Source organism: Mustelus asterias, chromosome 11, assembly GCF_964213995.1.
Source record: "Mustelus asterias chromosome 11, sMusAst1.hap1.1, whole genome shotgun sequence".
NCBI classification, from domain to species: Eukaryota; Metazoa; Chordata; class Chondrichthyes; order Carcharhiniformes; family Triakidae; genus Mustelus; species Mustelus asterias.
The window spans coordinates 110,200,442-110,225,049 of NC_135811.1; the positions used below are offsets into that span (position 1 = coordinate 110,200,442).

General features: G+C 43.9%; 1 protein-coding gene across 1 annotated transcript in view; it reads left to right on the plus strand.

Annotated features, from left to right (window-relative positions):
• The first annotated feature begins 758 nt into the window (after nt 1-758).
• LOC144501000 (zona pellucida-binding protein 2-like) overlaps nt 759-24,608 on the plus strand; it is a 43,020-nt gene continuing 19,170 nt past the window's right edge. Inside the window, exons 1-2 of the mRNA XM_078224506.1 lie at nt 759-878; nt 18,458-18,607. Of these exons, the coding sequence (XP_078080632.1) occupies nt 770-878; nt 18,458-18,607 (259 nt within the window). The 5' untranslated portion in view covers nt 759-769. The remainder of the gene's footprint in view (nt 879-18,457; nt 18,608-24,608) is intronic.

Genomic DNA, 24,608 nt, shown 5'->3' on the forward strand with positions numbered 1-24,608 from the left:
AAGCTTGTGGCTTTTGCTACCAAATAAACCTGTTGGACTTTAACCTGGTGTTGTTAAACTTCTTTAGGTGTCCTTGTCCAGGGATGAGTGTAGAGCCAGGGAGATGGTGTCTGCCATGGACCAGTTGTGGCGGTGGGCGAATTGCAGTGGGTCAAGGCAATCTGGGAGGCTGGAGTTGATGTGTGCTATGAATAACCTCTCGAAGCACTTCATAATGATGGATGTCAGGGCCACTGGGCAGTAGTCGTTAAGGCATGCTGCCTGATTATTCTTTGGTACGGGGATGATAATGGCCTTGAAGCAGGGGGAAACCTCAGACTGGTGGAAGGAGAGGTTAAAGATGTCTGCGAATACTCCTGCTAGTTGATCCACGCAAGACCTGTGTGCACAGCCAGGTACTCCATCCGGGCCAGTCGCTTTCCATGGGTTAATTCTCAAGAAGGCTGATCTGACTGTGGATACAAGTGCACCTGGAGCTATCAGAGCAGGTGACATTATTTGATGAGCATAGAATGCATTGAGCCTGTCAGGGAGAGGCTCATTGTTGCCAGCGATTCTACTCGACTTTGCTTTGTAGTCCGTTATATTGTGTAGGCCTTGCCACAGTCGAAGGGTGTTCGTGTGGTTAGTCTGGGACTGGAGCTTAGTCTGGTATTGTCTCTTGGCATCCCTGATTGCTGATTGCATTTTACTATTATACATGCCATCCTTCTATATCATTAATGATAATCTTCTCATTAACTGTTTTGTAGTAAAAGTTTATGTGAAGATGTACCATGACAGTCCAGCTCTTCTCTGTACAACTCAGGAGCTTTCAGAAAAAGAGTTAGTGGATCCATATTTCATATGGGTGGGCCCATCAGGAAGAAACATAAAAGGTGAGATGCATTGCTTTTCTTACAGGGTCAGAACAAAGTGGGCACAAGAAGTTAATTTATCTGACAGATAGTGGTGGCATAAGCAAGATTCCCATAGAATGTGGTTACCAGATAGAATATCATCAATTAGCAGAGGTTATTTACTGTTGACACAGTGCCATGGACTTTTAAGTACTTTGTTGATGCTGCTGCTTTTTTGGGAAGTGGTTCCACTGTCAAAATTGGTGGTACTTTCAGAATCAATATTTTGACGACCCTTAAGCCTTGAGCAGCCTTGGGCAGCCTTGAGGAGGAGTTCATAGAATGTATCAGCGATAGCTTCCTTGAACAGTATGTAGTGGAACCGACAAGGGAGCAAGCTATCCTAGATGGTCCTGTGTAATGAGACGGGAATAATTAATGATCTTGCAGTTAGGGATCCTCTTGGAAGAAGTGATCACAGTATGGTTGAATTTAAAATACAGATGGAACGTGAGAAGGTAAAATCCAATACCAGTGTCTTGTGCTTAAACAAAGGAGATTCTTAAGGGATGAGGGAGGAGTTGGCTAAGGTAGACTGGGAGCAAAAACGTTTTGGTGGGACAATTGAGGAACAGTGGAGGACTTTCAAAGCGATCTTTCACAGTGTTCAGCAAAAGTATATACCCGTGATAAGGAAGGACTGTAGAAAAAGAGATAATCAGCCATGGATATCTAAGGAAATAAAGGAGGGTATCAAATTGAAAGAAAATGCATACAAAGTGGCAAAGATTAGTGGGAACTTAGAGGATTGGGAAATCTTTAAAGGTCAGCAGAAAGCCACGAAAAAAGCAATAAAGAAAGGTAAGATGGATTGTGAGAATAAACTAGCTCAATATAAAAACAGATAGCAAAGTTTCTACAAATATATAAAACGAAAAAGAGCGGCTAAAATAAACATTGGTCCTTTAGAGGATGAGAAGGGGGATGTAATAACTGGAAATGAGAAAATGGCTGAGGCACTGAACAGGTATTTTGTGTCGGTCTTCACAGTGGAAGACACAAATAACTTGCCAAAAATTGATGACAGGAAGACGATGGCAGGTGAGGACCTAGAAACTATCATTATCATGAAAGAGGTAGTGTTGGGCAAGTTAATGGGGCTAAAGGTAGACAAGTCTCCTAGTCCCGATGGAATGCATCCCAGGGTACTAAAAGAGATTGCGGGAGAAATAGCAAATGCACTAATGGTAATTTACCAAAATTCACTGGACTCTGGGGTGATTCCTGCAGATTGGAAAACAGCAAATGTGACGCCACTGTTTAAAAAAGGAGATAGACAAAAGGCGGGTAACTATAGGCCGGTTAGCTTAACTTCTGTAGTAGGGAAAATGCTTGAATCTAACATCAAGGAAGAAATAGCGAGACATCTGGATATAAATTGTCCCATTGGTAAGACGCAGCATGGGTTCATGAAAGGCAGGTCATGTTTGACTAATTTAGTGGAATTCTTTGAGAACATTACATGTGCAGTGGACAATGGGGAACCTGTGGATGTGGTGTATCTGGATTTTCAGAAGGCATTTGACAAGGTGCCGCACCAAAGACTGCTACAAAAGATAAAGGTGCACAGTGTTACGGGTAACGTGTTAGCATGGATAGAGGTTTGGTTAACTAACAGAAAGCAAAGAGTGGGGGTAAATGGGTGTTTTTCTGGTTGGCTATCAGTGACTAGTGGTGTGCCTCAGGGATCAGTGTTGGGACCGCAATTGTTTACGAATTACATAGATGATTTGGAGTTGGGGACCAAGTGTAGTATGTCAAAATTCACAGATGACACTAAAATGGGTGGCAGAGCAAAGTATGCAGAGGATGCTGAAAGTCTGCAAAGGGATAGAGATAGTCTAAATGAGTGGGCGAGGGTCTGGCAGATGGAGTACAATGTTGCTAAAGTGAGGTCATCCATTTTGATAGGAATAACAGCTGTATAATGTGCTGATGAGGCCACACCTGGAGTACTGTGTACAGTTTTGGTCTCCTTACTTAAGAAAAGATATACTGGCACTGGAGGAGGTGCAGAGGAGATTCACTCAGTTGATTCCGGAGTTGAGAGGGTTGGCTTATGAGGTGAGACTGAGTAGACTGGGGCTATACTCATTGGAATTCAGAAGAATGAGGGGAGATCTTATAGAAACATATAAGATTATGAAGGGAATAGATAAGATAGAAGCAGGGAAGTTGTTTCCACAGGCGGGTGAAACTAGAACTAGGGGGCATAGCCTCAAAATAAGGGGAAGCAGATTAAGGACTGAGTTGAGGAGGAACCTCTTCAGACAAAGGGCTGTGAATCTGTGGAATTCCCTGCCCAGTGAAGCAGTTGAGGCTACCTCATTGAATGTTTTTAAGGCAAGGATAGATACATTTTTGAACAGTAAAGGAATTAAGGGTTATGGTGAGCGGGCGGGTAAGTGGAACTGAGTCCACAAAAAGATCAGCCATGATCTTATTGAATGGCGGAGCAGGCTCGAGGGGCCAGATGGCCTACTCCTGCTCCTAGTTCTTATGCTCTTATGCAAATACTTAATATTCCACGCTCCTTGAATTTTTAACATTAAAGGCGACTGTGACTCGAAGGAACTCTGGGGAATATGGGCAGCAGGCAGGAAAGTGGAGACCAGATTGAGGATGAATCATGATCTAATCAAACGGTGGAACAGGCTCAAGGGGCTGTATAGCGTACCCCTATCCGTGTTTCATACATTCTTATAGCAAGAGTTACCTAGTCCTGAATTAGTATTCGGGAGAATTATTCATTTTAAAGATTAGAAACCAAGTTATGATTTTAAACACTTGCTTCATGCCTGTCTTTATAACAAAAACAGTTTGAGATTATTGATTTTATTTTGATAAAAACAGGCCCATGGGTTGCTCTCTAATCTCTCTGTTTTCTTGATCTTAGGCTGAATGAGATAATTCAGTTGTCCCACCACAACAACAGCTATGGCCATGACTGGTAGGATGGAACCCCTGCTGCCTCCACCTACTTTTATACAATCCCATGTTTTCACAAACCTGATCATAAACTATAATATATGGATTTCATTTTTGATGAGACTTTGTAGAAATGGAATTGTTATTGTACCAAAGAGCTGACCAATTTTCCCATCATGCTCTTCCTTAGCTCGTACAACTTCACACACCCAGAGAATGGTGAATGTGTGGAATTCACTCCCACAGAAAGTAGTTGCAGCCAAAACGTTGTCTGATTCCAAAATCCGTACCTCATTGCCCTCCATGACTTTAGGTCAGAAAACAATCCCTTGGGTTTAGTTTTTTTTTAAAAATACAGCCTACAGATAGTAATGCTGAAACTGGTGCCAATATTACAGAAATAAATCTACTCGGGCTTTAAAGAAGTGACTTTATTGGTGAAGTACTAACCTCAGGCTTTAAGAAACTACCAGTTGCCTGGATCTCAAGTTCTGAAGTTCCTTCCCTACACCTCTCCGCCTCTCTATCTTGCTTTTCTCCTTCATGTCACTTCTTAAAACCTGTCTCTTTTGGTCACCGGACCTAATAAAAGAAGTTAATTTTTGATTTGATTTATTATTGTCACATGCATTAGTATACAATGAAAAGTATTGTTTCTTGCGCGCTAAACAGACAAAGCATACCATACATAGAGAAGGAGAGGGTGCAGAATGTAGTGTTACAGTCATAGCTAGGGTTTAGAGAAAGATCAACTTGATATATGGTAGGTTCACTCAAAGGTCTGATGGCAGCAGGGAAGAAGCTGTTCTTGAGTCAGTTGGTACGTGATTGCAGACTTTTGTATTTTTTTCCTGAAGGTGGAAGAGAGAATGTCCGGGGTGTGTGGGGGTCTTTGATTATGCTGGCTGCTTTTAAAAGGGTTTAACAGGGTTAAATAACGTGCATTCAAAAAGAATGTTCCCAATAGTGGGGGAGTCTAGGTATCATTGTTTGAGGATAAGGGGTAAACCTTTTAGAACTGAGGTGAGGAGAAATTTCTTCACCTGTTGAAGTGGAAACTTTCCTGCTTCTTGACTGTGATAGAAAGACTCAACAAAATTTGTTTCGACTAAATAACTTTGTCTTTATTTACGAAAGACTGCATGCAGTATTTGGCTGAAACTTGAGTTCAGAGAGCAGTTGGTATGACTTGCTAATTCCTCCTCAAGTCCGCGTTTACAGAAAGAAACAGTTCAGTATTTATACATAATCATTATCAGTTTGCGTGACCAGAGCTTATTCAGGAATTCGATCAGTAATAGAACCATAAGCAATATCATTAATCATGGCACAACCTGCTGACCTCCTAGAACTCTTTGTCTCATCATTCATACCCTTATCTTGTCCTTTGATATAACAGAAGAAGGTCGGTGACTCCGTCATCCCTGATCTTATCTTGTTTTATTTACTCATACAGCCCTAGGTTATGAGGAATCAATCTTATCAGGCCTTACAGAGGTCAGGCATTTTGGTATAGCCTGACCTTCTCTGATCTCATTCACATCTTAAGTTATGCGGAGTCAGCCTTGCTTATATTGTACCAAACAGCTGACCAATTTTCCCATCATGCTCTTCCTTTGTTCGTACAACTTCACACACCCAGGGAATGGTGAATGTGTGGAATTCACTCCCACAGAAAGTACTTGCAGCCAAAACATTGTCTGAATTCAAGAGGAAATTAGATATTGCTCTTGGGGCTAAAGGGATCAAGGGATATGGAGGAAAGACAGGATCGGAATATTCAATTTGATGATCAGCCATGATCAAGATGTATGGCAGAGCAGGTTTGAAGGGCCGAATGCCTACTCCTGCTTCTATGTTCTATGTTTCTGTGTTTCTATGAATCATGACTGGTCACTGAAGCTGTGCAGCTGCAAGCGGACCTCCCAGGGGAGCTCAGGTGAGTGCAGAGCTCAGCGGGGAGAGGGTCATGCCTTGGGACAGCCTTTAAAAATTTGTGGTGGGATTTTAATTCATGTCCCCAGAGCGTTAGCCTAGGCCCCTGGATTACTAGTCCAGTGACGTTATCACCATCACCTTGCTGCTGTGTCTACAGAGTTGACCAATCAGATTAGCTGGCAGCTCTGAGGTGGTACTTCTGCCCGAGCGAGGAGCAAAAGTAAAAGCAAAAAACTGCAGATGCTGTAAATCTGAAATAAAACAGAAAATTCAGGAAAAATGCAGTAGGCCTGGCAGCGTCTGTGGAGAGAGAAACAGAGTTAACGGGGAATCCTCTGGCTGTTCTCACTGGCTGGATTCCCCTGTCCCGTTGGCAGCGCTTCCCCTCCCACACGTTACCCACCGGTGTGAGGTGACATCAATGGCAATTCCCATTGACAGCAGCGGGACCAGAGAATCCTGCCACCAGCGAACAGCCACCTCCCACTGCCAAGAAACACACGGCTGGGAGACCGGAGAATTTCCCCAACATTTCGGGCGGGATTTTCTGGCCATGTTCACCCCAAGGCTGGAAACTTCTGCTTGGATCAACAGATCTTTGCATGTTGGGGCGGCACGGTGACACAGTGGTTAGCGCCAGGGACCCGGGTTCAATTCCAGCCTCGGGTCACCGTCTGTGTGGAATTTGCACGTTCTCCCTGTGTCTGCATGGGTTTCCTCCCACAGTCCAAAAGACGTGCTGGTTAGGTGGATTGACCATGCTAAATTGGCCCTAGTGTCAGGGGGATTAGCAGGGTGAATATGCGGGATTACGGGAGTGGGGCCTGGGTAGGATTGTGGTCGGTGTGAACTCGATGGGCCGAATGATCTCTTTCTGCACTGTAGGGATTCTATGATTCTATGTTCCGTCCCCCACCCGCTAAGATTCCCCTGGCAGATGGGACAGGAAAATTCCTCCCTTCAAATCTGACTCTTCTTCAGAGCGAAGGTCCTGTCTCCAACTAATTAACACAATGTCAAATGGCTGTGGGCCTGCTGTGATCAGTGGGGATGTGTTCCCCGCCCATTCTTCCATTAGCCGGGCAGGAAACCCTGCCCTCAAAAACTCCTGCCTCATGATGCGGCAGGGACATGCCACAAACAGTGATTCATGACACCCTCAAGTGGTCAAAGAATGCACAACACCCATATTGTCTGGTGTCATTCTATAACAGGGAGGAACTTTTAAAAGTATTTTTATAAGACAGCAATAACTACCATCTGTATTCAGCATTTTTTGCATAGCAAACTATCCCAAAATCTTTAAAGGAGGAGTTCATAAGGATAGTAAGGATAGATTTTGAGTAGGCGTTTAAGGAGGGGAGTAGTATCAGGTGAAGGGAATTCCAGAGCAGAAAGCAGTGGATTCAGTGGCGGAGCAGAGAAGGAGGGCAGTTCACCAGTTGGAAGGGCAAAAGACTCCATGGACCACCTATCAGTCTTACCCCACCCACTTTCCCTCGCCACAGCAAAAATAAATCATCAGAATTAACAGGAACTTGTAGAAACTAAATATTTCACTTTTTCACAATGTGATATATTTAGGTAGATTTTTTTGATTAACTATATTAGAAGATTACTAATCCATGCAAGAAACACAAGTATATACGTTTTCTTATTATAAACAATACTGAAAGGGAATGTATTCATTTGAAACATTCTAATGAATTATAAAATCATCACAGTAATTTTCTGAGAAATTAATATTTATCTTTCATCTATATTAATCAAACCAAATCCTCAGGAATATAAATCTTTCTTATAAAACTACATTGTTGTTGCTTGTACTTTTGACAACTCATGCCATGCATGTGGGAGCCAGTCAGGTTGTGTAATGTCTCAGGGATGGTGGGGATGAGGTTTTTGGCCTGGTCTCTTGTGTGGTCTTGGCCAAGACATTGCCCGTCAGTGACCTGCATTTTGGACCAGTCCATGGGCCACCTGCAGTACCGTGTGGGTCAGCAGTGACCCAGGGGTCACAACTGGAGAACCACCAGCGCAGAGGGTTTATGTGATGGTATTATTAACAATTATCTTTTGAAAGGTTTGATTTATAATTAATCACTAATTCTAATGTTCTGCACTTAATGCTTCTGAGATATGATAACAATATTGCCAGAAGGTTATATTTTAAAACATAATTACAGGGAGTTCAGGCACAAGTTTTCTGGTACTATCTCTTTTAATAAAGTAAATGCAACTGACTTATAAAACCCAACGGTGGTGTGGAACAAAACTTTATCATACTAAAAAAATTTGAGTCATTTATTTACAACACATAAAATTTGTGTTAATACAAATAGCAATATTCATACAAATTCGTAGTATAGCACCAATCAATCCTCTCGGGTAAATAACAGTTACAAGAGGCAGCTTGCACATTCTTTTCTCCATATATGGACATGCTAGCTCATATCACCAAGCATGCTTGTTCCACATGTTGTGGAAAATCATATTCAATATGGTGCACTAATAGAATCACAATCCTATACAATGCCATGACATCACTACATGTTGCATTACATCAATCCACACTTCTGCCATAATTTCAAAAATTCACTAATTGTTTTTGAGGTAATTATTCTCACCTAGAGCAGCAGTAAAGAGGTACATTTGTGATAAGTGGCCCTAGCCTGTAGGGAGGGGCCATGATTTGGCATGTGAGACTTGTGTGAATGTTAAAGATTAATCAGTCCTGTTTATAATAACCCCCCACTGTTCAGTAACGTACTGGCACATACAGCGCATGTTCAACGGCGCAGCAGGCAGTAAAAAAGACAAATGGTATGTTGGCCTTCATAACGAGAGGATTCGAGCACAGAAGCAGCAATATTTTGCTGCAATTAGACAGGGCTTTAGTGAGGCTACACCTGGAATATTGTATGCAGTTTTGGTCTCCTTAACTGAGGAAGGATGTTTTTGCTCTGGAGGGAGTGCAGAGAAGGTTTACCAGACTGATTCCGGGGCTAACAGGACTGACGTATGAGGAGAGATTGGTTAGCATTGTATTCACTGGAATTCAGAAGAATGAGGGGGGATCTCATAGGAACCTATAAAATTCTGATAGTACTAGAAAGGGCAGATGCAAGATGTTCTCGATGGTGGGAGTGTCCAAAACCGGGGGTTACAGTCTGAGAATAGACCTTCAGCCTGTGGAATTCACCACCACAGAAAGTCGTTGAGGCCAAAACATTGTATGTTTTCAAGAAGGAGTTAGATACAGCATTTGGGCCGAAGGGGATCAAAGGATATGGGGGGAAGGCGGGATCAGACTATTGAGTTGGATGTTTAGACATGATCATAATGAATGGCAGAGCATGCTTGAAGGGGCCGAATGGCTTCCTACTCCTATTTTCTATGTTTCAGAACACTGGCCCTTGGGTAAGTGATTAGAATGCTGGCCTATGTATCAGATATATGTTTTATGCCTGTACTTATAAACAAAGTAGCAGTGATCCAGAGACCTGGATCTAGAAGACAAAAGATTGTTCCTCTGTGAAAACAGTGCTGCCAAACACCCATCATAAACTGTATGTGGGAACCATGGGTCATTCAGTATGTATTATGCAAAATATATGTAAGTCATCTTGATTTGATTTGATTATTGTCATATGTATTAATATACAGTGAAAAGTATTGTCTCCTGTGCGTTATATAGACAAAGCATACCGTACATAGAGAAGGAAAGGAGCAGGTTCAGTCATAGCTAGGGTGTAGAGAAAGATCAACTTAATATGAAGTAGGTCCAGTCAAAAGTCTGATTGCAGCAGGGAAGAAGCTGTTTTTGAGTCGGTTGATATGTAATCTCAGACGATTGTACTTTTTTCCCTGATGGAAGAGAGAATGTCCGGGGTGTGTGGGATCCTTGATTATCCTGGCTGCTTTTCCGAGGCAGTGGGAAGTGTCGACAGAGTCAATGGATGGGAGGCTGGTCTGCGTGGGCTTCGTTCACAACCCATTGTAGTTCCTTGGGCAGAGCAGAAGCCACACCAAGCTGTGATACAAGCAGAAAGAATGCTTTCTATGGTGCAACTCAGATACAGCACGCTGAACCATCCAATCTGGATACAGCACACTGAACTATCCAATCCGGATACAGCACACTGAACCATCCAATCTGGATACAGCACACTGAACTATCCAATCCGGATACAGCACACTGAACCATCCAATCCGGATACAGCACGCTGAACCATCCAATCTGGATACAGCACACTGAACTATCCAATCCGGATACAGCACACTGAACCATCCAATCGGGATACAGCACACTGAACCATCCAATCCGGATACAGCACACTGAACCATCCAATCCGGATACAGCACGCTGAACCATCCAATCCGGATACAGCACACTGAACCATCCAATCCGGATACAGCACGCTGAACCATCCAATCCGGATACAGCACACAATGCATTGTCTGATCGGGGATTACACACTGAACCATCCAATCCGGATACAGCACGCTGAACCATCCAATCCGGATACAGCACACAATGCATTGTCTGATCGGGGATTACACACTGAACCATCCAATCCGGATACAGCACGCTGAACCATCCAATCCGGATACAGCACACTGAACTATCCAATCCGGATACAGCACACTGAACCATCCAATCTGGATACAGCACACTGAACTATCCAATCCGGATACAGCACACTGAACCATCCAATCCGGATACAGCACGCTGAACCATCCAATCCGGATACAGCACACTGAACCATCCAATCCGGATACAGCACGCTGAACCATCCAATCCGGATACAGCACACAATGCATTGTCTGATCAGGGATTACACACTGAACCATCCAATCCGGATACAGCACGCTGAACCATCCAATCCGGATACAGCACACAATGCATTGTCTGATCGGGGATTACACGCTGAACCATCCAATCTGGATACAGCACACACTTCACCCTGCAGCTTTGTAACTGCACACATTGTTTGTGCCGACAGAGGTTGGTGGCTGAACCAAGGCAAATTGGTCTGTCAATCTCATTCGTTAATTACCCAGATGCACCTCAACTGATTGCGAGATGTGGCTGTGGAGGGATACAGGACCAACATGGAATTCTGACAATGACTCCAATGTGAGTTCAGATGAGAGAGGAGTAAACTATGGCTGGCAGCTTTTTTTCAGTTCCATGTTCACTTAAGTGTTTTTAAAACATTTATTTTCTTTGGTGACAGCCTCCTGTGGTGTCTGGAGGAATCTTGGGCCTCTTATAGGCCAGTAGGCTAACTAATTCTGAAGACGAGTGTATGTCTATGGTGCATTGCTTTTAAATTGGAACAACAGAGATATCTAGCTGTTAAGAATGATACTGTGTCGTCAGACCATAAGATATCACAGCAGAATTAGGCCATTCGGCCCATCGAGTCTGCTCTGCCATTCAATCATGGCTGATATGTTTCTCAACCCCATTATCCTGCCTTTTCCTCATAAGCTTTAATTCCATACCAATCAAGAACCTATCTATCTCTGTCATAAATACACTCAGTAATCTGCCCTCCAGAACCTTCTGTGGCAATGAATTCCATAGATTCACCGCCCTCTGGCTGAAGAAATTCCTCCTCTTCTCGGTTCTAAAGGGTCGTCCCTTTACTCTGAGGCTATGCCCTTGGATCCTGGTCTATCCTACTAATGGAAACATCTTCCCCACATCCACTCCATCCAGACCTTTCAGTATTCTGTAAATTTCAATGAGATCTCCCTCACCCTTCTAAACTCCATCGAGTACAGATCCAGAGTCCTCAAACGCCTCTCATATGTCAAGCTTTTCATTCCCGGGACCATTCTCGTGTACCTCCTCTGGATCCTCTCCAAGGTCAGCACATCGTTCCTTAGATACGGGGCCCAAAATTGCTCACAATATTCTAAATGTGGTCTGACCAGAGCCTATACAGCCTCAAGTCACGTTGAAGTCATGTAATTTCTTTTTTCTGACGTCAGCCAGTAGCGCACGGAAGGTTTAAAAAGCAGGTCGCTCTATCCAGCGGGCAGCGTTGTGAGCGGGCGGCGGAGTGAGAGGGAGCAGAGTGGGACGGCTTTGGCTCAAACAGGTTTCGGCGTGAACAGGCAGAGGCGAGGGTAGGTTCCGGTAGGTTGTTTTTGTTTCTTCAGAGTAGAAAGAATGCCAGGCAGGATGTTGGAATGCTTGTCTTGCAGGATGTGGGAAGTCTGGGAGACCTCCGTTGTCCCTGACAACAACACCTGCAGGAGGTGCATCCAGCTGCAGCTCCTAACAAACCGTATTAGGGAACTGGGGCAGGAGCTGGATGACCTCCGGATCATTCGGGAGAATGAGGAGTTTATAGATAGTAGCTTCAGGGAGGCAGTTACGCCAAAGGCACAGAGCACAGGTAATTGGGTTACCGTCAAGCGAGGGAAAGGGAAAGGACAGGCAGAGCAGGGTTCCCCTGTGGCCATTCCCCTCCACAACAGGTGTACCGATTTGGATACTGTTGTAGGGGATGCCTTACCTGGGGCAAGCTGCGACAGCCGGATCTCTGGCACTAAGTCTGGTTCTGCACCGCAGAAGGGAGGGTGGAAGAAGAGGAGAGCGGTAGTGATAGGGGACTCGATAGTCAGAGGTACAGACAGGAGGTTCTGTGGTCGTGACAGAGACTCCCGGATGGTTTGTTGCCTCCCGGGTGCCAGCGTCAGGGATGTCTCTGATCGCGTGCACAGCATTCTGAAGTGGGAGGGTGATCAGCCAGATGTCATGGTACACATCGGCACCAATGACGTAGGAAGGAAGAGTGAGGAGGTCCTGAAGAGTCAGTATAGAGAGCTTGGTAGGAAGTTAAAAAGCAGGACCACGAGGGTAGTAATCTCAGGATTGCTACCTGTGCCACGTGCCAGTGAGGGTAAGAGTAGGATGCTCGGGCGGATGAACACGTGGCTGAGGAACTGGTGTAGGGGGCAGGGTTTCAGATTTCTAGATCATTGGGACCTCTTCTGGGGCAGGTGGGACCTGTACAAGAGAGACGGGTTACACCTGAACTACAAGGGGACCAATATACTTGCAGGGAGGTTTGCTAGTGTTATTGGGGAGGGTTTAAACTAGATTTGCAGGGGGATGGGAACCAGAGTGCCAGAGCAAATAGTGGAGTGGGGGTGGAAATAAATGATGTTAATAGTTCATGCAAAATCACAAATAGAAGGGTTGTGTGTGGTGGTAATAGTCTTCTGAGGTGTGTCTATTTCAATGCCAGGAGTATTGTGGGGAAGGCAGACGAGCTGAGGGCATGGATTGACACATGGAATTATGACATTATAGCCATTAGTGAAACTTGGCTACATGAGAGGCAGCTCAATGTTCCAGGGTTCCGATGTTTCAGACGTGATAGAGGCAGAGGGATGAAGGGTGGGGGGGGTGGCATTGCTAGTCAGGGATTTTACAGCAGTGCTCAGGCAGGACAGATTAGAGGGCTTGTCTACCGAGGCCATATGGGTGGAGCTGGGAAACAGGAAAGGTATGACCACATTAATGGGGTTGTATTATAGACAACCCAATAGTCAGCGAGAATTGGAGGAGTAAATCTGCAGAGAGCTAGCAGACAACTGCAGGAAACATAAAGTTGTGATAGTAGGGGATTTTAATTTTCCACATATAGATTGAGACTCCCATACTGTTAAAGGTTGAGACGGGTTAGAGTTTGTAAAATGTGTTCAGGAAAATTTTCTAAATCAATATATAGAGGTACCAACTAGAGAGGAAGCAATATTAGATCTCCTATTAGGAAACGAGTTAGGACAAGTGACGGAAGTGTGTGTAGGGGAACACTCTGGTTCCAGTGATCATAATGCCATTAGTTTCAACTCGATCATGGATAAAGATAGATCTGGTCCTCGGGTTGAGGTTCTAAACTGGATAAAGGCCAAATTTGAAGAAATGAGAAAGGATCTAAAAAGCGTGGATTGGGACAGGTTGTTCTCTGGCAAGGATGTGATTGGTAAGTGGGAGGCCTTCAAAGGAGAAATTTTGAGAGTGCAGAGTTTGTATGTTCCTGTCAGGATTAAAGGCAAAGTGAACTTTGGAACCTTGGTTCTCGAGGGATATTGGAACTCTGATAAAGAAGAAGAGAGAGATGTATGACATGTATAGGCAACAGGGAGCAAATGAGATGCTTGAGGAGTATAAAAAGTGCAAGAAACTACTTAAGAAAGAAATCAGGAGGACTAAAAGAAGACATGAGGTTGCTTTGGCAGACAAGGTGAAGGATAATCCTAAGAGCTTCTACAGGTATATTAAGAGCAAAAGGATAGTAAGGGATAAAATTGGTCCTCTTGAAGATCCGAGTGGTCGGCTATGTATGGGACCAAAAGAAATGGGGGAGATATTAAATCGGTTTTTTGCATCCGTATTTACTAAGGAAACTGGCATGGAGTCTATGGAAATAAGGCAAACAAGTAGGGAGGTCATGGAACCTATACAGATTAAAGGGGAGGAGGTGCTTGCTGTCTTGAGACAAATCAGAGTAGATAAATCCCCAGGACCGGACAGGGTATTCCCTCGGACCTTGAAGGAGACTAGTGTTGAAATTGCAGGGGCCCTGGCAGATATATTTAAAATTTCGGTATCCATGGGTGAGGTGCCGGTTGATTGGAGGATAGCTCATGTTGTTCCGTTGTTTAAAAAGCTCAAAACGTAATGCGGGAAATTATAGGCGGTAAGTTTGATGTCAGTAGTAGGTAAATTATTGGGAGGAGTACTAAGAGATAGGATCTACAACATGGCTTTGTGAATGGTAGGTCATGTTTAACCAATCTATTAGAGTTTTTCGAGGAGGTTACCAGAAAAGTGGATAAAGGGAAGGCAGTGGATGTTGTCTACATGGACTTCAGTAAGGCCTTTGACAAGGCCCCGCATGGGAGGTTAGTCAGGAAGGTTCAGTCGCTAGGTATACATGGAGAGGTAGTAAATTGGATTAGACATTGGCTCAATGGAAGAAGCCAGAGAGTGGTAGTGGAGAATTGCTTCTCTGAGTGGAGGCCTGTGACTAGTGGTGTGCCACAGGGATCAGTGCTGGATCATTTGTTGTTTGTCATCTATATCACTGATCTGGATGATAATGTGGTAAATTGGATCAGTAAATTTGCTGATGATACAAAGATTGGAGGTGTAGTGGACAGTGAGGAAGGTTTTCAAAGCTTGCAGAGGGATTTGGACCAGCTAGAAAAATGGGCTGAAAAATGGCAGATGGATTTTAATGCAGACAAGTGTGAGGTATTGCACTTTGGAAGGACAAACCAAGGTAGAACATACAAGGTAAATGGTAGGACACTGAAGAGTGCAGTAGAACAGAGGGATCTGGGAATGCAGATACATAATTCCCTAAAAGTGGCGTCACAGGTAGATAGGGTCGTAAAGAGTGCTTTTGGTACATTGGCCTTTATAAATCAAAGTATTGAGTATAAGAGTTGGAATGTTATGGTGAGGTTGTATAAGACATTGGTGAGGCCGAATTTAGAGTATTGTCTGCAGTTTTGGTCACCTAATTACAGGAAGGATATTAATAAGGTTGAAAGAGTGCAGAGAAGGTTTACAAGGATGTTGCCGGGACTTGAGAAACTGAGTTACAGAGAAAGGTTGAATAGGTTGGGACTTTATTCCCTGGAGCGTAGAAGAATGAGGGGGGATTTGATAGAGGTGTATAAAATTATGATGGGTATAGATAGAGTGAATGCAAACAGGCTTTTTCCACTGAGGCTAGAGGGGAAAAAAACAAGAGGACATGGGTTAAGGGTGAAGGGGGAAAAGTTTAAAGGGAATATTAGGGGGGGCTTCTTCACGCAGAGAGTGGTGGGAGTGTGGAATACGCTGCCAGATGAAGTGGTGAATGCGGGCTCACTTTTAACATTTAAGAAAAAATTGGACAGGTACCTGGATGAGAGGGGTGTGGAGGGATATGGTCCAAGTGCAGGTCAGTGGGACTAGGCAAAAAAATGGTTCGGCACAGGCAAGAAGTGCCAAAAGGCCTGTTTCTGTGCTGTAATATTGTATGGTTCTAATTGGTAAAAGTTATGCTCATTCTTTTTGTTATATTCTAACTGTGTTATTAAATAAACTTTGTTTGATAAACGCTTCCTAGTGGGTCACTTGAACATACCTGGAGTGAAACACCTAATGCTCAAAATCAAATGTAAAACGTAGAATCTCGGCTAACTTTGCAACACACCTTGGATTTTCTGCCCTGGGTCTTAACATCTTCTCAACCATCTTTTCTACCTTCTCTGCCATCTTCAGTGATCTGTGGATATGCACTTCAAGGCCTCTCTGTACTATCCAGGTCCCTAACATTCATAGTGTAATCCTTTTCCTTGTTTGCCCTGTCCAAGTGCATTACCTCACGCTTTTCCGGGTTGAATTCCATTTGCCATTGCTCTGCCCACCTGACCAGTCTATTGATATGCTCCTGCAGTCTACCACTATCCTCCTTACTATTTACCAGCCTAACAAATTTCATGTCATCCTCAAACTTCTTGATCATATTTCCCTACATTTAAGTCCAAAACATTAATGTACACCACAAATGCAAGGGCCCTAGCACCTGTGGAACCCCACTGAAAACCAGACTTCCCGTCACAGAAACATCCCTCTACCATCACCCTCAGGTTCCTGCCTCACAGCCGACTTCTCCTTGGATCCCATGGGCCTTTACTTCTTGACTAATTTGCCATGAGGGACTTATCAAAAGCTTTTCTGAAATCCATTTCGACCACATCAAATGCATTACCCTCATCAACACTCCTAGTTACCCCCTCAAAAAATCTGATTAAATTTGTCAAACACAAACTTCCCTTAACAAATCCATGTTGACTATCCCTGATTAATCTGTGACTATCCAAGTGTAGATATAATCTGTCCCTCAGAATTCTTTCTGGTAGTTTCCCACCACTGAGGTTCGACTGACCGGCCTATCTTTTCTGATCTATTACTAGATTCCTATTTTAATAATGGGTAAATATCACCTGTTTCAATATCAAACTAAGATTAACACCATTGCTGCTCCTACCCTATGATTTAAAATTGTACAGTTCAGCTAAAGTAATTACTTTGGTCTTTCTGGTGTCCACTGGGATACTGTTCTGAGTCATCCATGATGTCATGTTGGACAAACAATGTAACAGGTTGGAGTCGAGGGAAGTGATGGGGAATTGGAACTGGGTATCATTAGTGCACATAAAGAATTTATTTGTGCCTATGGACAATTTTAACAATAAGGAGAGGAAAACCCGTAGATCTTTGGAGATCTCCACTGGTGAGTGCCAAGGTGGGAAGCGGGTGGTGAGATGGGGTTATGCATTGAGTGAGACAGAAGAAATTGGAGAGAAATTGCCTTGCCAGTGAGTAAGAGTTCATAAAAGAAAAGCTGCAAAAGATGATAAGGTCAAGAGGTTCGCAAAGAATCTGAGTGAAGAGGAGGATGGGGGGAGCACGGATGTGAGAGAGAAGCGAGGGCTTCTTGAGGAAAATGTAGGTTGAAATCACTAAGTATATTAACTCACTTTTTGCCACTTTCCTTGTTTCATTTCATGTGAATAGTTGCAGCTCCTGAAACACCTGTCTTATGATGACCTTTTGTAAATGAACTCTTCCGGATTAGAGTTCACTCAAAGCATTGTAATAGTGATCTTTTCCATTTTAATTTGCTTCATCTTTTGAGCTAATAAGTGAAGTACTCACTCAGGGTGATTACTGCATCTGAAAATTTGACAATAAAGCTGCTTTCTACTCATGTGTAATCACTTGTAATCACTTGATACAATGACAAAAGGTTTGCCTTTGGTGAAAAATAACTGAAACATAACTGTTGTATAAACATCATCCCATCCTTTGGCCTGGTGAAATCTGGCTATTCAATTCACCCTCCATTATGAGGCAATGTTCTGAGAGATTCCTTAAGCTGTGTGATAGCTGGAACCATTTGAATCTGGTACTTCCATAATGTTGATGAAGCCAGTGCTGCAAATCCTTTGAATTTTTTATTTATTAGTGTCACAAGTAGGCTTACATTAACTCTGCAATGAAGTTACTGTGAAAATCCCCTAGTCGCCACACTCTGGCGCCTGTTCGGGTACACTGAGAGAGAATTCAGCATGACCAATGCATCGAACCAGCACGTCTATCTGACGGTGGGAGGAAACCGGTGCACCCGGAAGAAAGCCACGCAGACAAAGGAATCGAACCCCGGTCCCTGAAGCTGTGCAGCAGCAGTGCTAACCACCGTGCCGCCCAGTTATTTATTTTGTGGATTTTTACGCTGTTGCTTTGCTGTCTTCACCAAAAAATGTACAAACCAATCTCAGAAATAAATCTGAGAATCCCACAGTTGCCGAATGGAAACACTTGCGTCACACCTGAAATATACAGGAGTCAGAAGATCCTACCTCAATACTCTTCTTTAACTTTCACTCACATTGTATACAAGTTTATTTGGCATCCTGTAGCTGAGAACTGTGTTGTCCCACAAATAAGATGCAAATTCTCTGTGTTGAGGAGGTTAGAACTGAGGAGATGTATTTGAAACACTAACCCTAACCCTGGTGTTCCAACTAAATTTCCATTCAAAGGAATACAAGGGGAAGACTGTTTGACCCTTTGCTAACAGTAGGTTTTGTGTGTTCCATTTCAGGGGAACCTTATGTGAGGATATCGGAGACAGGAAGCCTTCTACTGAAAACCTTTGACAAGTTCATGTCAGGAGATTACACGTGCACGGTTTCCTATAAGGATGTGGAGAAGAACAAGGAACTATTCCTTGATATGAAATTCTCGATATATGGTAAATATTGGGTGAAAGACAAGGGTCAATTTTCTGCACTCCAACTTTAACTAAATTTCCATTACACGGGGCCTGAATTTCCATATTTTCTGCTGCTTCCATTGAAGTTATGGCAAAAGACTGGGAAAATTTCCATGCAAGGAGAATTAGGACCATATTGTTTTCAAGAAATTGCAGGGAGCCCATTTTATGTGGGGGATAATATAAGAGCGCTATATTTTTACAGTGGTTCTGTTATCCTGCCGAATTCACTGTAAAGTTAGCAGTGATGCTGATCTCTCACTGAAGCTTCAACACAAGGTCAGGATATCTCTTACAGAAATTCAGACTATTTCATTTGAGATTCTTAGCAGACTTCTGAGACACAGAATAGGCTGACAATATACTGCAATACTTAGCCATGAGTGTGTTTGTTAATTTGTAATCTTTAATGATGTTTCACTATCTCCATTTCACTGCCACTAACATACTTCTAAATCCATAGTACAGTTTACATCATGTACTCGTTAACACTGTTTTTCAGTGTATAGTCCTGTAGTGGCTGTGATACTAGGTTAGTAATCCAGAACACAGAACTTCAAATGTAAAATATGGATGGGGGGATATATATTTTGAAATATTTTCCCAAATCTTTGACTGTCGGGTTTTTAGTTCCTGCGATTATGGTTTTGACATTATCTTCCAAAGGGAATTCCTCTAATTCTGTGCAATGATCAGATGAAAACAAGATGAAAGAAAGGATCCAAGGCTGCTCCAGAGGCAGATTAGCTGCACCCAGCGTTGCCCATGCAAATCACATTAATAAGTAGGGGCACATCTGCCATGGAATGTGGGAGAAGAGTTGCCAATACAAACTTCTTTTCACTATGGTTGATTTCCCAGATTTAGTAATCTCCTTGAATCTTATTTCCAACCAAGTTCCAGCACGGGGACAATTCTTCCAAGTCCACCACATGACTGAACATTTGAGCACCTGGCTCATGGCTACAGGGACATCAACAATCCAGTTACAGATCATAAATGTATTATACAGGGTCACTAATTGCTCACTAGGACACCGTAGTTTAATTACCTTTCCCATAGATAATTAGGCAGCACAAAGAAGATGCTACATTATTTTCAGTTTGCAGAATTCTCCCAAGTCCATCCCCCCCCCCCCAAACCAGAGATCCATCTGAGCCCGCCCCACCACCCTCCGGCGGACGCCAGCGGAAGGCCAGGAAGGTGCTGCAGGCTCTCAAAGGACTGCAGGTCGGAAGGATGGTGGAGGGAGACCAGCGATCGAGGTAGGTTGAGGGTGTGCTCTGCCAAGGGGGGCCTGCCTCCCAGGGGGGGTCCGATCCCTGGGGGAGGGTGGGGGGCCTGCTTCCCAGGGGGGTTGATCCCGGGCGGTGGGGGGGTGGTCTGCCGGGGAGGTCTGCGAAGGATGGTCGAGGAGGATGGTGACTTCATAAGGGCAGAGAGGGCTTCGGAGGTTCCCCTGCAGAATAGAAATCCACTTCGGATTTTTATTCTGCAGGTCGCTAAAAGCGTGGATGCGGAATGAGCCAGAAGACGGTAAAGTGGGATTTGGCGGTAGAGTTGGGCGCGCGGTTCATTAAGTCGATTTAAATGCATGCTAATACATTTAAATCGTCGGGCCGCCCGATTCGGGCGCAGACCGGACCCACGCCCGAATCAGGTGTCGGTAAAGCCGCGATCTGCTCAGAATCGGGTGCAGATCACGGTATAGGCCCGACACCCGGGCGCAAAGTTTTGGTAAAATCGGGCCCTTAGTTTATTCTAGAGTGGTCTAGCAAATCACTCAGTTGTATCAAACATCTCAGAAGAACACCCACTGCCATCTTAGAATCCCGACAGTGCAGGAAAAGGCCATTCAGCCCATCAAGCCTGCACCGACGACAATTCCATCCTGGCCCTATCCCCATAATCCCGCTAATCCTGTAATATTCTGAAGTGAGTAATAATTTCTGGCGTTGCCACCCATACGTCAAGACTAAATATTTTAAAAGATCCTGAAAGACTGAAAACTGTTAGTTGTTAAAAATAATTAAAATGCTAATGATGCCTTCGTATATCTTAAAATGGAACTTCAATGCTGTTCATTCTCATTCGACAATTGAACTCAAGAGCTGATAGTGGGATCTAATTGCCTTCCGAATGTGCCAGTCGAACTCTAGGTTCACCTAAAGTAGTACGCAGCATAGTCTGATTCTTCCCTGAAGTAGGGAAAGCAAAGTAAGTTACTCCTTACGCTGCTCATCGGGGACTGACATACATGTCTGAACCTTCCTGTCTTTCTAATGAACGAAAAATAGTTGAGCATGGAGATGCATCAATGTTTCACGCAAGATAGAGAGGGTGACAGAAGAGGTGGGGGTGTTGCTTTAGTGATTAGGGAGAATGTCACAGCTAAACAGAGGGAGGACACCTTGGTGGGATCATGCAGTGAGGCTATATGGGCTCAGGAACAGGAGCGGTGCAATCAAACTGTTGGGCTTGTACTACAGACCCCCCAATAGCCAGCGTGAAGTGGAGGAACTGATATGTCAGCAAATTATGGGAAGAGCTTCTACAAATACATAAAGGGCAAGAGTAACTAGGGAGAAAGTAGGGCCTCTTAAGAATCAACAATGTCATCTATATGCGAATCCACAAGAGATGGGTGAGATCCTAAATTAATATTTCTGATCGGTGTCGAGAAAGGCATGGATGTTAGGGAACTTGGGGAAATAAATAGTGATGTCTTGAGGAGTGTACATATTACAGAGAAGGAGGTACTGGAAGTCTTAAAGCGCATCAAGGTAGATAAATCCCCAGGACCTGATGATGTGTATCCCAGGACATTGTGGGAGGCTAGGGAGGAAATTGCGGGACCCCTAGCAAAGATGTTTGAATCATCGACAGCCACAGGTGAGGTGCTTGAAGATTGGAGGGTGGCAAATGTTGTGCCTTTGTTTAAAAAGGGCTACAGGGAAAACCCTGGGAACTACAGGCTGGTGAGCCTAACGTCTGTAGTGGATAAGTTGTTAGAAAGTTGGAGGCAGGTTGGTAGCGGAGTGCCACAGGGATCAGTGCTTGGTCCTCTGCTCTTTGTGATTTTTATTAATGACTTAGAGGAGGGGGCTGAAGGGTGGATCAGTAAATTTGCTGATGACACCAAGATTGGTGGAGTAGTGGATGAGGTGGAGGGCTGTTGTAGACTGCAAAGAGACATAGATAGGATGCAAAGCTGGGCTGAAAAATGGCAAATGGAGTTTAACCCTGATAAATGTGAGGTGATTCATTTTGGTAGGACCAATTTAAATGTGGATTACAGGGTCAAAGGTAGGGTTCTGAAGACTGTGGAGCAACAGAGAGATCTTGGGGTCCATATCCACAGATCTCTAAAGGTTGCCACTCAAGTGGATAGAGCTGTGAAGAAGGCCTATAGTGTGTTAGCTTTTATTAACAGGGGGTTGGAGTTTAAGAGCCGTGGGGTTATGCTGCAACTGTACAGGACCTTGGTGAGACCACATTTGGAATATTGTGTGCAGTTCTGGTCACCTCACTATATAAGAAGGATGTGGAAGTGCTGGAAAGAGTGCAGAGGAGATTTACCAGGATGCTGCCTGGTTTGGAGGGTAGGTCTTATGAGGAAAGGTTGAGGGAGCTAGGGCTGTTCTCTCTGGAGCAGAGGAGGCTGAGGGGAGACTTAATAGAGGTTTATAAGATGATGAAGGGGATAGATAGAGTGAACGTTCAAAGACTATTTCCTCGGGTGGATGGAGCTATTATAAGGGGGCATGACTATAGGGTTCGTGGTGGGAGATATAGGAAGGATATCAGAGGTAGGTTCTTTACGCAGAGAGTAGTTGGGGTGTGGAATGGACTGCCTGCAGTGATAGTGGAGTCAGACACTTTAGGAACATTTAAGCGGTTATTGGATAGGCACATGGAGCACACCAGGATGATAGGGAGTGGGATAGCTTGATCTTGGTTTCAGATAAAGCTCGGCACAACATCGTGGGCCGAAGGGCCTGTTCTGTGCTGTACTGTTCTATGTTCTAAAGTTGTTCTGAGTGACAGGATCTACAGGCATTTAGAGACACAAGGACTGATTAGGGACAGTCAGCATGGCTTTGTGAGTGGAAAATCATGCCTCATAAATTTGATTGAGTTTTTTGAAGGGGTTAACCAAGAAGGTAGATGAGGGCAGTAGAAGTTGTCTACATGGACTTTAGCAAGGCCTTTGACAAGGTACCCATGGTATGTTGTTGCATAAGGTTCAATCTCACGGGATCCAGCTGGATACAACTGGCCAACTGGATACAATATTGGATTGCCGACAGAAGACAGAGGGTTGTTGCAGAGGGTTGTTTTTCAAACTGGAGGTCTGTGACCTGTGATGTGATGATGTAGAGATGCCGGCATTGGACTGGGGTGTGCCTGTGATGTGCTCAGGGATCGGTGCTGGGTCCACTGTTATTTGTTATCTATATTTATAATTTGGATGAGAATTTAGTGGGCGTGGTTAGTAAGTTTGCAGATGACACCAAGATTGATGGCATAGTGGACAGTGAAGAAGGTAATCTCGGATTGCAGTGGGATCTTGATCAATTGGGTCAGTGGGCTGACGAATGGCAGATGGAGTTTAATTTAGATGAATGCAAGGTGATGCATTTTGGTAGATCGAACCAGGGCAGAACTTACTCAGTTAATGGTAGGGCGTTGGGGAGAGTTATAGAACAAAGAGATCTATGAGTACAGGTTCGTAGCTCCTTGGAAGTGGAGTCACAGGTGGACAGAGTGGTGAAGAAGGCATTCGGCATGCTTGGTTTCGTTGGTCAGAACATTGAATACAGGAGTTGGGACAGCTTGTTTAAGTTGTACAAGACATTGGTACGGTCACACGTGGAATACTGTGTACAGTTCTGATCACCCTATTATAGAAAGGATATTATTAAACTGGAAAGAGTGCAGAAAAGACTTACTGGGATGCTACTGGCACTTGATGGTTTGAGTTATAAGGAAAGGCTGGATAGACTGGGACTATTTCCTTGGAGCATAGGAGGCTTAGGGGTGATCTTATAGATCTATGCCCCTCATTATAAAATAATGAGGGGCATAGATAAAGTAGATAGTCAATATCTTTTCCTAAAGGTAAGGGAGTCTAAAACTAGAGGGCATAGATTTACGGTGAGAGGGGAGAGATACAAGAGTCCAGAGGGGCAATTTTTTCACTCAGAGGGTGGTGAGTGTCTGGAACGAGCTGCCAGAGGCAGTAGTAGAGGTGGATACAATTTTGTATTTTAAAATTCATTTAGACAGTTACATGGGTAAGATGGGTATAGAGGGATATGGATCTAATGCAGACAATTGGGATTAGTTTTGTGGCAAAAACTGAGCGGCATGGATAAGTTGGACCGAAAGGCCTGTTTCCTTACTGTAAATCTCTATGACTGTGTAAAAGCAACAGGGTTGTTGTGATGGGCGATTTTAACTTCCCCAACATAGATTGGGATTCTTTTAGTGCCAGTAGTTTTAACGGGGCAGAGTTTGTTCAGCGTGTCCAAGAGTGCTTCTTGAGGCAATATGTAGATAGTCCAACTCGGGAAGGGCCTATCTTAGACCTGGTTCTGGGAAATGAACCTTGACATGTGATTGATGTCTCAGTGGGGGACCATTTTGGGAACAGTGATCACAATTCTATAAGTTTCAAGATACTTGTAGAAAAGGATAGAAGTAGTCCCAGTGTGAAAGTACTAAATCGGGGGAAGGCTAACTACAACAGTGTTAGACAGAAACTAGGGAATGTCAACTGGGAGTGGCTGCTGGAGGATAAATTGACATCCGATATGTGGGAATCTTTTAAAGTCAGTTGTTAACAATTCAGTACAAATAGGTCCCTGTAAAAATAAAAGATAAAGATGGAAGGTTCGGGAACCCTGGATGACAAGAGAGATTGTGAGTTTAGTGAGAAAGAAGAAGGAGGCAGACATAAATTTCAGGACAAGGCTCT